The sequence below is a fragment of the Henningerozyma blattae genome, chromosome 3, assembly GCF_000315915.1.
Source record: "Henningerozyma blattae CBS 6284 chromosome 3, complete genome".
Taxonomy (NCBI): Eukaryota; Fungi; Ascomycota; class Saccharomycetes; order Saccharomycetales; family Saccharomycetaceae; genus Henningerozyma; species Henningerozyma blattae.
In genome coordinates, this window is record NC_020187.1 from 263,066 (window position 1) to 276,554 (window position 13,489).

General features: G+C 34.0%; 6 protein-coding genes and 2 non-coding genes across 8 annotated transcripts; 3 read left to right on the plus strand and 5 right to left on the minus strand.

Annotated features, from left to right (window-relative positions):
- Positions 1-27: 27 nt before the first annotated feature.
- On the minus strand, positions 28-2,283 carry GCN20 (putative AAA family ATPase GCN20; the record flags this gene model as incomplete). Its single annotated transcript, XM_004179408.1, has 1 exon — positions 28-2,283. One exon carries the CDS (start codon positions 2,281-2,283, stop codon positions 28-30), a length of 2,256 nt encoding a protein of 751 aa, XP_004179456.1.
- Positions 2,284-3,561: 1,278 nt separating this feature from the next.
- TBLA0Ctrna9G lies at positions 3,562-3,632 on the minus strand. The gene has a single exon. It is a non-coding gene; the product is annotated as a tRNA-Gly (tRNA).
- Positions 3,633-3,636: 4 nt separating this feature from the next.
- Positions 3,637-3,709, minus strand: TBLA0Ctrna11A. The gene has a single exon. It is a non-coding gene; the product is annotated as a tRNA-Ala (tRNA).
- A 1,403-nt stretch (positions 3,710-5,112) lies between these two features.
- On the plus strand, positions 5,113-5,646 carry TBLA0C01230 (uncharacterized protein; the record flags this gene model as incomplete). The annotated part of the gene is made up of 1 exon (XM_004179409.1): positions 5,113-5,646. One exon carries the CDS (start codon positions 5,113-5,115, stop codon positions 5,644-5,646), a length of 534 nt encoding a protein of 177 aa, XP_004179457.1.
- A 1,474-nt stretch (positions 5,647-7,120) lies between these two features.
- On the plus strand, positions 7,121-9,010 carry PUT4 (proline permease PUT4; the record flags this gene model as incomplete). The annotated part of the gene is made up of 1 exon (XM_004179410.1): positions 7,121-9,010. The coding sequence occupies one exon, from the start codon at positions 7,121-7,123 to the stop codon at positions 9,008-9,010; it is 1,890 nt and encodes a 629-aa protein (XP_004179458.1).
- Positions 9,011-9,214: 204 nt separating this feature from the next.
- Positions 9,215-10,648, minus strand: NFS1 (cysteine desulfurase; the record flags this gene model as incomplete). Its single annotated transcript, XM_004179411.1, has 1 exon — positions 9,215-10,648. One exon carries the CDS (start codon positions 10,646-10,648, stop codon positions 9,215-9,217), a length of 1,434 nt encoding a protein of 477 aa, XP_004179459.1.
- A 646-nt stretch (positions 10,649-11,294) lies between these two features.
- Positions 11,295-12,080, plus strand: PET8 (Pet8p; the record flags this gene model as incomplete). Its single annotated transcript, XM_004179412.1, has 1 exon — positions 11,295-12,080. One exon carries the CDS (start codon positions 11,295-11,297, stop codon positions 12,078-12,080), a length of 786 nt encoding a protein of 261 aa, XP_004179460.1.
- Positions 12,081-12,136: 56 nt separating this feature from the next.
- Positions 12,137-13,243, minus strand: DCC1 (Dcc1p; the record flags this gene model as incomplete). Its single annotated transcript, XM_004179413.1, has 1 exon — positions 12,137-13,243. One exon carries the CDS (start codon positions 13,241-13,243, stop codon positions 12,137-12,139), a length of 1,107 nt encoding a protein of 368 aa, XP_004179461.1.
- Between the last annotated feature and the right edge of the window lie 246 nt (positions 13,244-13,489).

A 13,489-nucleotide genomic window follows, 5' to 3' on the forward strand; every position in this document is an offset into this window, starting at 1 on the left:
TATAAAAGTATCATAAAAAGGTATATCTTAATGTTTTTTGACAACACCTGCAGTGCCTGCAGACGCCAAGATGTAGTCTTTATAGTCGTGGATAGTACCATCAAATCTTCTAACAGTACCATTCTCAGAAACCCAGATTTCTTTACAAACACTGTCAATAACTGAGATATCGTGAGAAACCATAAGAACCCCACCTGAAAAATTCTTCAATGACTCGACTAGTGCATCTAAACCAGTATTATCTAAATGATTGGAAGGTTCATCAAGAACTAAAATATGAGGATTATTTAGACATAAAGCAGCAAATGCCACACGTGATTTCTGACCACCAGACAATAGTTGCATTTTTTGTAGACCTAATGTACCTGTAATACCGAAGGAACCTAAGTGACGTCTATATTCTTCATCAGTTTTACCTGGATATTTGACCGACATCCAATCAACAGCACTTTTTGTTAGATCCATAGAATCAACATGGTGTTGTGTGAAGTAACCAATACGTAATCTACCATTACTTGAAACATAACCCTTCAATGGTTTTAGCTGATTCATCATAACTTTCAGTAATGTAGTCTTACCACAACCATTGGCACCCACCAATGCGATTCGTGAATCCATTTGAACATCTAAATTAACATCTTTTAGTAATAGATTTTTTTCATCGTAACCGAATGAAACATCTTGTAATTGAATAATTGGGGGAGATAAGTTTTCACAATCTGGGAATTTAAAGTGAATGCTTTTATCTTCCTCTGGTGGCTCTAAAACTGGTAATTTTTCTAGCTTCTTAATTCTTGATTGAGCTTCCGAAGATTTAGCTGCATTATATCTAAACTTGTCAATAAATTCTTGTAAATGCTTTCTATAAGCCATTTGGTTTTCGTATTCTCTTTGAGCATTCTTTCTACGCTCTTCCTTCGTGGCATAGAATGTATCAAAATCTTGACCCCTGTAGTAATCCAATCTTTCATTATGTTGATATATTATATCAGTAGCAACTTCATTTAAGAAGGCACGATCATGGGAAACAACTAGAAGGGTCGATGGATAAGTCTTCAAATATTCAGATAGATAGGCGATAGATGGAACATCCAACATATTTGAAGGTTCATCCAACAATAACAAATCTGGTTGACAAAATAAAGCTCTGGCTAATGATAATCTCATCCTCCAACCACCAGAAAAGGAATTAGTTGGCTTGTTTTGAGCTTCTACACTAAACCCTAGACCATATAAGATAGAAGCAGCCTTAGCTTCAGCTTTATCAGATTCCATATCAGCTAATTTTTCAGCAATTTGTTCTAAATGATTATCTAAATCTTCACGTTCGTTATCTAATTTCTTAACTTCCAAACTGCCTTCTTCAAATTCAGCTCTTAGTTTTTCCATTTCTTGTAATCTCTCATTGATTTTATGTTCTTCATGCAATAATTGCTTTCTCCAAACATCTGCATCTAGAACACTTTGCAACGCTAAGGTATCATCACCTCTTAATTCTTGCTCAACATGTAAAATTGAAATATGTTTTGGAACATTTAATTCTCTTCTAGATAGAGCTCTTAATAAGGTAGATTTACCAATACCATTTTGACCAACCAAACCATATCTATGGCCAAAACTTAAGGTTAATTGTGCATCAGATAATATTCTTTGACCATCACCAACATATAAATCAAATGTATCAATTTTAATATCTTTAGATTTACCAGCAGCAGATCCAAATTCCAATGGATTAATTTTTAAGAAGAATGAATCGTAATCTTCATCCTTTTGTTCGTTAATCAATTTCGATGCTTCATATTGAACAAATTTATTATTTCTCTTAGCAACCTTTTTAGCAATCTTTTGTTCAGCTTTGGCTAATTTCTTCAAATTCACTCTGGTTTCCATTTGTCTACCAGCATGTTCAATACCATTGTTATTTAATAAGTTCAAAGAAGTATTAATATCCGCTTTGTTGTTATGACTCTTTAAAACATTGATATCTAATAATCTTTTTGAAGTATCACCAGTTAATTCTAGCTTAGCTCTATTCTCATCTAATTGTAGATTTAACCTTTCACTTATTTCTTTAGCCAATGTATCAACCTTATCTTCAGATGCACCTGCGTTGCGTAGCAATTCAGAAACAAAAGAAATTTCAGTGGCTAAATCCAATTGTTTGCTTTGAACTGGATCATAAGTTAAAGTAGATAGATGATTAAAATAGCCAACTGCATAATCAGCAACAATAGGATCTATAGAAGGAGCTGCTTTACGAACTTGCGAACCTATAGTAGACATAGTTGGAATGTATATTCAGGTGGGCTTAGTTCCTTTTATTTTGAAGCTTTTTTTTTTGCTTTAAAACTTATTTTTTGACGATGAGTTTTTTAAATTTGATTAAATTTTTAATGTAATGAGCTGTCGGAATTTTGTAAATATGTATAAAACAACTAAAATTAATATGAGCTCTTACCACTAGGTAGAAATTCGAAGCTGCAATACATCTCGTTAAACATTATTTAACACGAAGATTCCTTTACAGTGAGTTTCATGTGTTTATATTTCTCTATGCTAATTTAAATGCTGAACGATGTTGAACTACTTCTAACATATTATTACTTGAAAAGAAATATGGACAAAAAAAAATTATGATAATTGTAAGGAGAATACAATTCAAGAATCTATGTAAAGTGACTGCATGGGAGTATATTATCACTAGTAGGCTCAACTAAATCACTGGATGTAATAAGCTGGATAATGCCTACAAATTTAGAAAATGTTAACTATTCAGTCAGTACACGTTAGGTTATTAAACTATAAATACTAAAACTTCTCAATATTAGGAGAATATTAATTTAATCTTTATTTTAAGCATTATAATGTCACCCAGTTTGAATTTAATAGACTTTATGTTTGAGTGTATATGTCACATGATGTGTCTCAGCATTATATAAAACTTTCTAGAAACAAAACCGTAAAACACAATCAGCCAGTAGATTACCCATAATATAAATGAAATATACGACGAAGAGAAAAAATAAAAACATAGAAAAAAGTTAAAGTTTATAACAATGCAATCAGAGCCTATTAACCTAAGTTCCAGTTTCTCTACTTGTCTTAGTAATAGACTTAAAAAAGTTTATAAACGAAATAAAATAATATAATCAAAATGTAAAGGTTTTAAAGCAAATATAATCCAAGAATAGCATGTGTAACAATTTTAAGCTTTGCAACTCCCAGTAGTATATCTTCTTGGCTGCTAGTTTAATACCAACTGTTTATTAAACTATACAACTATATACCTGAGTCTATGTAAGTTAAATATTATTATTATTATGTTCCGATTTGTTCACTATACACTTCCATCTTTTGTATTTCATTCTTTTTGTTTTCTAGTTCTTACTTCTTTGTTCTACTTTAACCCTCTAGTTTGTTCTTTTAGCTTTAGATTCTTAAATAAAATTTATGTTCATGATTCACTTACTTGTTAATCTACATGTTCATTCAGTTATCACGTGATCTTGATCTATACACGTGACTAACGTAGCTCACACTACGTGAGAACAAAAATATAACTGCGCAAGCCCGGAATCGAACCGGGGGCCCAACGATGGCAACGTTGGATTTTACCACTAAACCACTTGCGCTAACTGGACGAGTCCGGAGTCGAACCGAAGACCTCTCCCATGCTAAGGGAGCGCGCTACCAACTACGCCACACGCCCATGTTTTCGTTGGGGCTGTGACATAGTGATCTGGCTAGTATTTTACAGATGACTATAACCCTGATTATTCTTATAACTATAACTTACTTATCTTATTGTGTGTAACTCTATATAGATGCCTCATGGGCATCGCTTTATATTCAAGCGAGTTTACGCGTCGCAACATGTTGACGCGAACGTCTCTGATTTAGTTAGGGCTTGTAAGCTCCTAACCCTTGACACAGTGTACTGACAGTATCACTATGTCACATGTTGTTGATGTTGACATAGAACCAAGAATTAACTTCTTGGATCCAACGTCACTAACCCTACAAAATACAAGCACCTATACCCACTGACTGAGCCTTATCGATCTCAGATATCGCTACTATAAACCATAAGCAATACCAAACATATCAACACATGTAATTAAAGCCACATATGAGATAAATTAATGAGCCATCAATGCCAATCTAAGGACATTACACTCCTAATTAATACAAAAACTGATAAGTAATTGACCAATTGCTAATAGCCAATTACAACTATCAAAGTACCTACACATGAAAAATAAAACATATATAAAGAGACAAGATTTCTTTGTTTCATCGTGAACTTCTCTTAGATTCCTTTTATATAGTAAGAAAAAGAAACCACCAAGCAAAGAAGCAAGGATCTTCTCTCTACACTCTATACTATCTTTTCCATTTATACTTTTAACATCCTCATCTCTATTTTGTTTGTATCACTTTAATTTCATTTTATGCTTAATATTGACAATTCCGGCATACTCTCTTATTGCTGTTACTATTGCTCAATATCTTTCCATTAACACGACATCTTTCTTTGTTGGCAACAATAGGTCAACATTGATGTTAGCTTGGAACCAACACTTAACTTTTTGAGTCCAAAATCATTAACTCAATTTCAAAACACAAGCACATATGCCCATTAATTAATTGAGCCTTATCAATTTCCGATATCTCTACTCTAAATTATAAACAATAATATACCACAATACTATACCACTGATATGGTAAACATTACTTCTAACATAAAACGCATAGATATGAATTAACACGTGTATTAAAAGTCAGGCCTGAAATGAATCAATGAGTCAATAATGCTAATGCAAGAATGTTACTCTCATGATTAATATAACTAAATGATTAAGAATTATGTTTGCGTACCATTTCCACCTTTTACGAAAGTGCTCAACTCGCTATCCGCGCCGAACATTGTCTTTATGCGCCAGATATTGCACCCTCACTTTGTGAGGTTTCCCCACCAGTTATTGATTCTTATAGTGATGTTGTTATAGCAGTCTCCTATGTGTAGCACCGCCCCATATCCTGTGTCTCTTGTCATAACTCTCCTCATTTTAAACATGGTTCTTTTTTGTTTCACTCTTCATCTTCTGGGTCATGGCGAGAAAGAATATTATCAGTTGTCTCTTCAAAATTGTCTATGATTTGGTTGTTTCTCTAGAGGTCATGGAACATCTAAGTGTCTTAGTAAGTCTGAGTGTAACGCGAGGTCTAGCCTACACCGTTCATGCCGTGAATAAGGCACCATCTTGTTCTCCATCGTCTATGTTTCGGTTCATTACATGTCTCGTTGCTTCCACTGACATCTCTGGTGCTTTGTCCTCTGGTAATCCTGTCTTTTTTCTCCTGTTGTTTCTAATTATGGGGTTGAATCTCAACTTCTTGTTGGCTTACGTCTCGAATCTTGTTGTCATTACTGTGGTATTTGATCCTCTTGGTCCTAAATCTTCTTTCAGTGCATCCTTAATTGACCAGTACAACTGGCCTACTTACCCAGTAACTCCCTTCAAGTGGAAAGACACTTGCCTGGTTTCGTTCAATGTACTGAAGCTACAACTTATCGTGTTAAAGTTTAAGGTAAGGTATGGAGCTTCCTTGTTTATATTGCTCCTTAATTTACCGAATGTGTGATTGTCTGTTGACCTACTATAAAAGATCATCTGAATTCATTATTTATTCTGGAATTCTTTTCTGTTTCCGTTAATAGTCTATGTGAAAGAACCTTGCCTGATTACTACGGTTTGGGATTTACTGAAGTCTTCGTTATATAGTTAGATTTGATACCTTATTCGGATCCTTTCGCTTTATTTTCAAAGGATATTCGTGAAGGTTGTGCTGGAAAGGTTTCTAACGTTCCTCCTCCATATGTTCACCTTATTTGTAACCTATTTTGTTAGTCAAAAAAAAGACGAAAACTATAGAATAGTTGTAGCCATCTGTAATACATAGGGGTTCAATGATATCCTTTTGTGAAAAAGAGAATAGTTTCTGAATGACATCGTGAATATCGAGTTTATGGGTAAAAGTCTGTTCGAAGATGGCTTTAAATTAATCATAATCCATAACCTCCAACTTATGACTCCCTGAGAAGATGAGGAGCAAATCTAAAGCAACTGCATAAAATTGTATAATTTAATGATATCTTTACGTTCACCAGTAAAGATATGTGGTACCTTATATATTTCAGTAGGAGCATAATATGAAATTCTAAACAAAGGAGACAAAATGAAACACGAATTAACACTAGTGAATTTTGGAGTAATTACTTTTTTCAGCCTTAATACTTCTTGACAACAATAAAGAATAAACCCAATCGAATAGAATCTCAAGAGAATTATATATCGTAAACAAAGGCTTTATTTATGTAAAAAGGATGGTACTTCTGAAGAACTGAAAATATATCGTATTTTTATAAGCATAATTCCCAAATTATTAAAGGAGCTTGACCTGAAAACTAAGCAATTAACATAATACCATAAAAATGTATTTTTTGTAAATTTAAGAAAAGTAGTGAAATTATTTTCCGGCAAATGCTTACCCCAGGTATGTTATGGTGTAAAAAATATTAAAGTTATTAAAGTTGAAAGACAGAGGTTAAAGGTTTCACTCCTCTTTTTAGTATTCTCAATTAATTGTTAATAATAGTACCCTTAAAATAATAATAAAAAAAAGACCCTTTAACTAACAACTTTAGGGGAAAAAGCAAGAAAATTTTTAAACCAGGTGATCGGATTAGGCATTACTTCCTGATTTAGAAACTCCGAAAACTTAGTATTGTATTCATTTTTGAACATTAAAGCTATGAACGAATATTTGATAAAATAAAAATTGAAGAAAATCTAAATGACGTACTTTTATTATAAATATCTTTCAATTACAGGAGGTTAAAACTTTAGTTTGGGTATGAAACTTTCCGGAAGCAGCAAGTTGAGAATGTTGCGTAGAATTCTCAAGAAGTGGGGTACTTGTAATATAATATATATATACTGTATTCCTTGTTTAAATTTAAACTTATATAGAGTTCTATTAAATAATATTTGAAAACTTTATATTCATTGAAAGAAAAAATAGTTTAAGTAAAAATAAACATAAAAGGAGATAAAAAATGACACTTAAGGATAATATCAGCCAAAAAATTGATGATAAAAACAGTTCCAGAAATGATTTTTCTTCAGTATCGAGTAATACAGAATATATTGAATATAAAGATGGAAATTATATACTTGAGTATGATTCTAACAGTAGTTTGAGAATTGAAAAAGAAACCTTAACATTCAATTCAAGCAAATTAGAAGAATGCAAGATTGAAGATAAAATTTCAAACTTTGATTTAAGCCAAATTGGTTACAATGGAAACGAAACAATAATATCAGAAGAACTAATTAACGAAGACGGAAGGAAAAATAAGTTAAAACAAGGTTTAAATGCCCGACATATTCAATTAATTGCACTTGGTGGATGTATTGGAACAGGTTTATTTGTTGGAGCAGGAATCACATTAAATAAATGTGGCCCTGCTGGATTAGTTGCTTCTTATCTTATTATTTCTACAATGGTATATCCCATAATGAACGTCTTGGGAGAGATGGTATGTTACTTGCCCGGAGATGGTAGTGATTCTGCTGGATCAGTTCCTCATTTAGTGAAACGATATTTGGATGATTCTTTATCGTTTGCAGCAGGATGGAATTATTATTATTGTTTTGTAATGTTGGTTGCTGCTGAATGTACAGCTGCCTCTGGTGTTGTTGAATATTGGACTAAAGTTGTTCCCAAACCTGCATGGATTGTAATGTTTCAGTTAATTATATTTGGGTTAAATATGTGTCCTGTTAGAGTTTATGGGGAATCTGAATTTTGGTTTGCCATTAGTAAGATTCTTTGTATTGTTGGTTTAATTATTTTATCATTTATATTATTTTGGGGTGGAGGGCCAAATCATGATCGCCTTGGATTCCGATATTGGATAACACCTGGATCATTCGCTAATACAATAACTAATGGATCATTTGGGAATTTTTTAGATGTTTATAAGGGGATTATATTAGGGGCATTTTCTTTTATTTTAGGACCTGAATTAGTTGTATTGCCAAGTTCGGAATGTAGTGATCCTAGAAGAAACATTAAAAAAGCATCGAAGAGATTTATTTGGAGATTAATGTTTTTTTATATCTTGGGTACATTATCTATTAGTGTTATTGTTAGTTATAATGATCCGATCCTATCTACTGCATTAATTCAAGATAAGCCCGGTGCAGGTTCATCACCCTTTGTCATTGGTATTCAAAATGCTGGAATTGATGTATTGCCACATATCATCAACGTATGTATATTAATCAGTGCATGGTCATCAGGAAATGCCTATCTATTTGCCAGTTCCAGATCTTTACAAACAATGGCTATCAACTCGCAAGCACCTAAATGCTTAGGGAAGATCAATCGATTTGGAGTACCATATGTTGCAGTGATTGTTTCAATTATCTTATCATGTATTGCATATTTGAATTGTTCTAAATCTACCAGCGATGTGTTTAAATGGTTTACAAACTTAAGCACGATATCTGGGTTTTTAGGCTGGATAATTGTTTCTGTGACCTACTTAAGATTTCGTAAAGCTATTGAATATCATGGTATGAAAGATCGATTACCATATACAACTTGGGGTCAACCATATCTAATAATCTATTCATTAATAAGTTTTATTATCATTACGATTACTAATGGGTTTGATATTTTAATACCCAGGAATTGGAATGTCAGTGATTTTATTGCAGCATATTTAACATTGCCTATTTTCTTAATGATTTGGATTGGACATAAATTTTACAAGTATAGATTTAAGATATTTACAAGGCAATGTCGGTGGTGGTATCAAGTAGAAGATATTGATGTTATTACAGGATTAGAAGAAATTGAAATGGAGAGTGAAAAGTTTGAAAGTGAGTATGTGAAACCGGAAACCGTTGGGGGGAAATTTGTAGACTGGTTATTATGATTTGAATTGTCCTTTTTCTTTTTCTTTTTCAAATTATTTTTATCTCGCTCTGATTTTTCACTTATTTATATAATGTATTTATTTACTTATACAATTTGTCCCCTTCATTTAATTTTTTTTTTTTCACTATTTTTTTTTTATAAAAAGAAATAATTATATATAATTAATTAATGATTATGAGATTTATGTAATGGGATAAAATGATCAATGGCCTGACCATTCAATAGAGTTCAAATCGATACCTTCTTGGACCATTTCCCATAGAGGAGATAATTCCCTCAAGTATTGGACCCTTTCCTTGACAGCGTTAATGACGTAATCGACCTCCTCCTCCGAGGTGAATCTGCCGATCCCGAATCTTATAGAAGAATGTGCCAGAGCGTCATCTTTACCCAAAGCATGCAAGACATATGAAGGTTCTAATGAAGCTGAAGTACAAGCAGAACCTGAAGATAAAGCGATATCTCTTAGAGCCATTAATAAGGATTCACCTTCCACGTAGGAGAAGGAAACATTGACACAACCAGGGTATCTATGTTCTTTGGATCCATTTAAAGAAGTATTGGCAATGGATAATAACCCATTCATCAATTTATCAGATAATTTCTTGATGTATAAATTATCATATTCTCTTTCTTGAGCCATCAATCTCGCTGCTTCACCGAACCCAGCAACTAAAGGTGGGGCCAAAGTACCTGAACGGATCCCACGTTCTTGACCACCGCCTGAAAGTAAAGGTTCTAATCTAACTCTTGGTCTTCTTCTCACGTATAGTGCGCCGATCCCCTTGGGTCCATAAATCTTATGGGAAGACATTGATAACAAGTCGATATTCATCTTATTGACATCAATAGGTATCTTACCTAACCCCTGAGCTGCATCTGTATGGAAAAACACTTTATTCTTGCGGCAAATCTTACCGATTTCTTCTAAAGGTTGCATGACCCCTATTTCGTTATTGACGGCCATTACACTTACTAAACAAGTCTTGGGGGTAATTTTATTTTGTAAATCTTGTAAATCGATCAACCCATTGGCATCTACTTCCAAGAATGTCACTTCAAATCCTTCATTAATTAAAGCTCTTGCGGCTTCAATGACACATTTATGTTCTGTTCTGGTAGTAATGATATGGTTTTTAGTCTTTTTATAGAATCTAGCAACACCTTTCACAGCAGTATTATTCGATTCTGTAGCACCTGAAGTGAAAATGATTTCCTTTTTGTCTGCACTAATTAAATTTGCCACATGTTGTCTTGCAGTTTCTATTTCATTATTTGTTTCCCAACCGTAAGCATGAGTATTTGAATGAGGATTCCCATACAGACCTGTATAAAACTTCAGCATAACATCTAAAACTCTTGGATCAGTAGGTGTGGTGGCTTGCATATCCAAATAAATGGGTCTTGTCCCATGACTCTTATCTTCCATATAAGCATGTTTCAACACGGGCGAAGCTGCAAGGTCGATAACTGGTTCTGAGGAATTAGACCTTATATTAGTTTGCTCGATAGCAGCAGTTTGTGTATCTGTATGAGTATTTAACGATACATTATGTTTCTTTAACACTGCAGCGGCAGCGGCTCCAGCATATGATCTCGTAAGAAGTGGTCTTGCTCTTGTGATAATCCTTAACATTGTGTATTATTCGTCTACTATTATTGTATATATATATTTTTTCTCTCCAATTTACATTGAATTATGACAGAAATTATTATATATTGTCAATAAATGTACATGTATATATATATATATTATCGATACATATAATAATAATAATAATAATAATAATAATAATATATAATAATAATATATAATAATAATATATAATAATAATATATAATAATACTAAAAATAATAATAACAAAAAAGCTATTTATCTAGGTATTTCCTATAGTGTGTCGATTCATTACCTTTGATTTTTTCAATTTGGTCCAGGCGTGATAAGTTTTTGCCGTGTGCTGTTCCGTCTATAGCCGAGTGGGCCCGGCTTAGTAAGGGCAGCCCTGGCAACGGGCGATCCTCGGCTATTACCGGAAGCTCGGACACCTGACTTTTGAAATTTTGAAATTTGAAATTTTTATTTTTTTTTTTCAGACAAAATCGCCCATCTCAACTTTGTGGCTTATTTAACACCAAAAGAGTACCTAAAAAAAAAAAAAATACTTTCCAGAAAGGCGCTCGCACTGGCGTCACAACGGGACAAAGGCGACACACTCGGAAACCGGCGACACATATTCGTTCTCTAATACACTTTTCCCTTACTGCTACTCTACTCTTTCTCATGAACCATTTCTCAACTGCTTTAGTAGGCGGTGCTTGCAGTGGAATGGCTGTCGACTTGATGTTTTTCCCATTAGACACTATCAAGACACGTCTACAATCTCCTCAGGGCTTTTTAGCCGCCGGCGGTCTTCGTGGGATGTACCGAGGAGTTGGTAGTACTCTAGCAGCTTCTGCTCCTGGAGCAGCTTTGTTTTTTGCTACCTATGATATGGTTAAACGTCATGGATCACAAGTTCAAGAGACTTGGGGGGTTCCAGCAGCAGCTGTTCACATGACTGCAGCAACTGTGGCGGAAGCCGCAGCTTGTTGTGTCCGGGTACCTGCTGAGGTTGTCAAACAACGTGCTCAAGTAGGTACAAGATCCACATGGGCCACATTCCAATGGACATTACGTCATCAAGGTGGATTCCGTGGACTGTACCGTGGGTACGGCGCTACCTTGTTACGTGAAGTGCCGTTCACAGCGATCCAATTTGGATTGTATGAAGCACTTAGAGAAGCACGTGGTACACCTGCAGGTGTGGCGGGAGGTGTGGCGGGAGGTGCAGCAGCGTGGATCACGTGCCCGTTAGATGTGGTGAAGACACGTGTCATGCTTGCAGGAGATGCAAGCTCGGCGGCTGTTTGGAACAACGTGACCGAGCTGTGGGCGTCACGTGGCATCCGGGCATTTTTCGCAGGTGCTGTTCCAAGGACATTATGGATTTCTGCTGGTGGAGCCGTTTTCCTTGGAGTATATGATGCAGTGACAACCACTTTGAGAAATGACACAAAACCTCTATAGAATAGATTCATGCATTGAAACGCAATATTATTATTAATATATTTTTTTTTTATTATTTATCGACTCTGGATTATATACTGTTTGCCTACATGTCTTCGACGGGCAAATTTCATTATGAACGTATCAATCTTCATGTTACGTGTGTTTAGGTCCTTGACAAAGGGCTCGATTTCTTCTTGGAGCCACTGACTTTGGATTTGGAATAACATTTTGAACCGTTGTTTCGAATCCATGGGTAATATGTCTTTGGACAAGTACTTGATTTGTCCCTGAATACTATTTGGTTTGCAATAATGGCCTCGTAACATTTTCAAATCAATCTCAATAGACATGAACGGTGGGAACATGGATCTCCATTCTTGAAGAAATTCTACATCTCTTATAGGATTTTTCGAGGCATATTTTTTCAATGCTTTAATTCCATACCAAACACCGATTTTTTTCTTATCGATTAACCAACGAACTTCCTTGCCATTTGTATCTGTATTCTCCCTATGGAAAAATCTCTTTATTACACTTTCGATCACTTGGCTTTTTTCATTTTCATTCCCATCTTTTTGAACACTTTCTATCCCTTCTGCGATTAAAAATCCTTGAGATTCCATATCATACCCTTCAGCCATTAAACTCATTAATAAGATATGTAATACACTATGGATATAATTCTCACCCAGTATACATACATGATTATCAATCACACATCCACATATCTCTTCCCATTCTTTTATACCTTCCTCCATAGAACATCCACTTTGATTAATTAATTCTTCAAAATTACAACTATCAAGTTTTTCTTCTTCTTCTCCATCATATATAGGTATCACATTTAAATTGATATGTCCTTTAGTTAATCGTGTTTCATATTCATATGTACATTTACCATATCCCTTTATACAGTTATCATTCCCATTCAATTTTTCATCTTTACAAAGAAGTACAGTATTGGAATGATTCTTTTGTTTGATATTCCAACTCTTGTTTTTACTACATAAGATTACATCATCAACCATGGTTCCTTCATGGTCGGTTTGTACTTGTTTGAATTTCAATGCATTATTATTGGATTTTAACGCGTCCAATAATTCAGGTGTTAATTGGATTAGTTTATAACCATGATCATATTCTAATTGAGAATACAGTGTTGTGTTATTATTCTCGTTCATATTTGTATATTACCTCCTTCTTTTGGCACAATTCGAGAATCTGAAACTTTTTCTATTTATTTATTTATTATTACTTTTATTTACTATTATTTTTATCTTATTTTTTTTTATTTATTCATTTCGGAAATTTCAATAATCGCTTTTCCTTTTTTTCATTTATCTTTCCCATTCCGGTATTCACGTAAACATTGGCAAGATTCCAGATCTGCGTCTTCTTGGGTCTTTTGTGTAAACATTCATCAAATT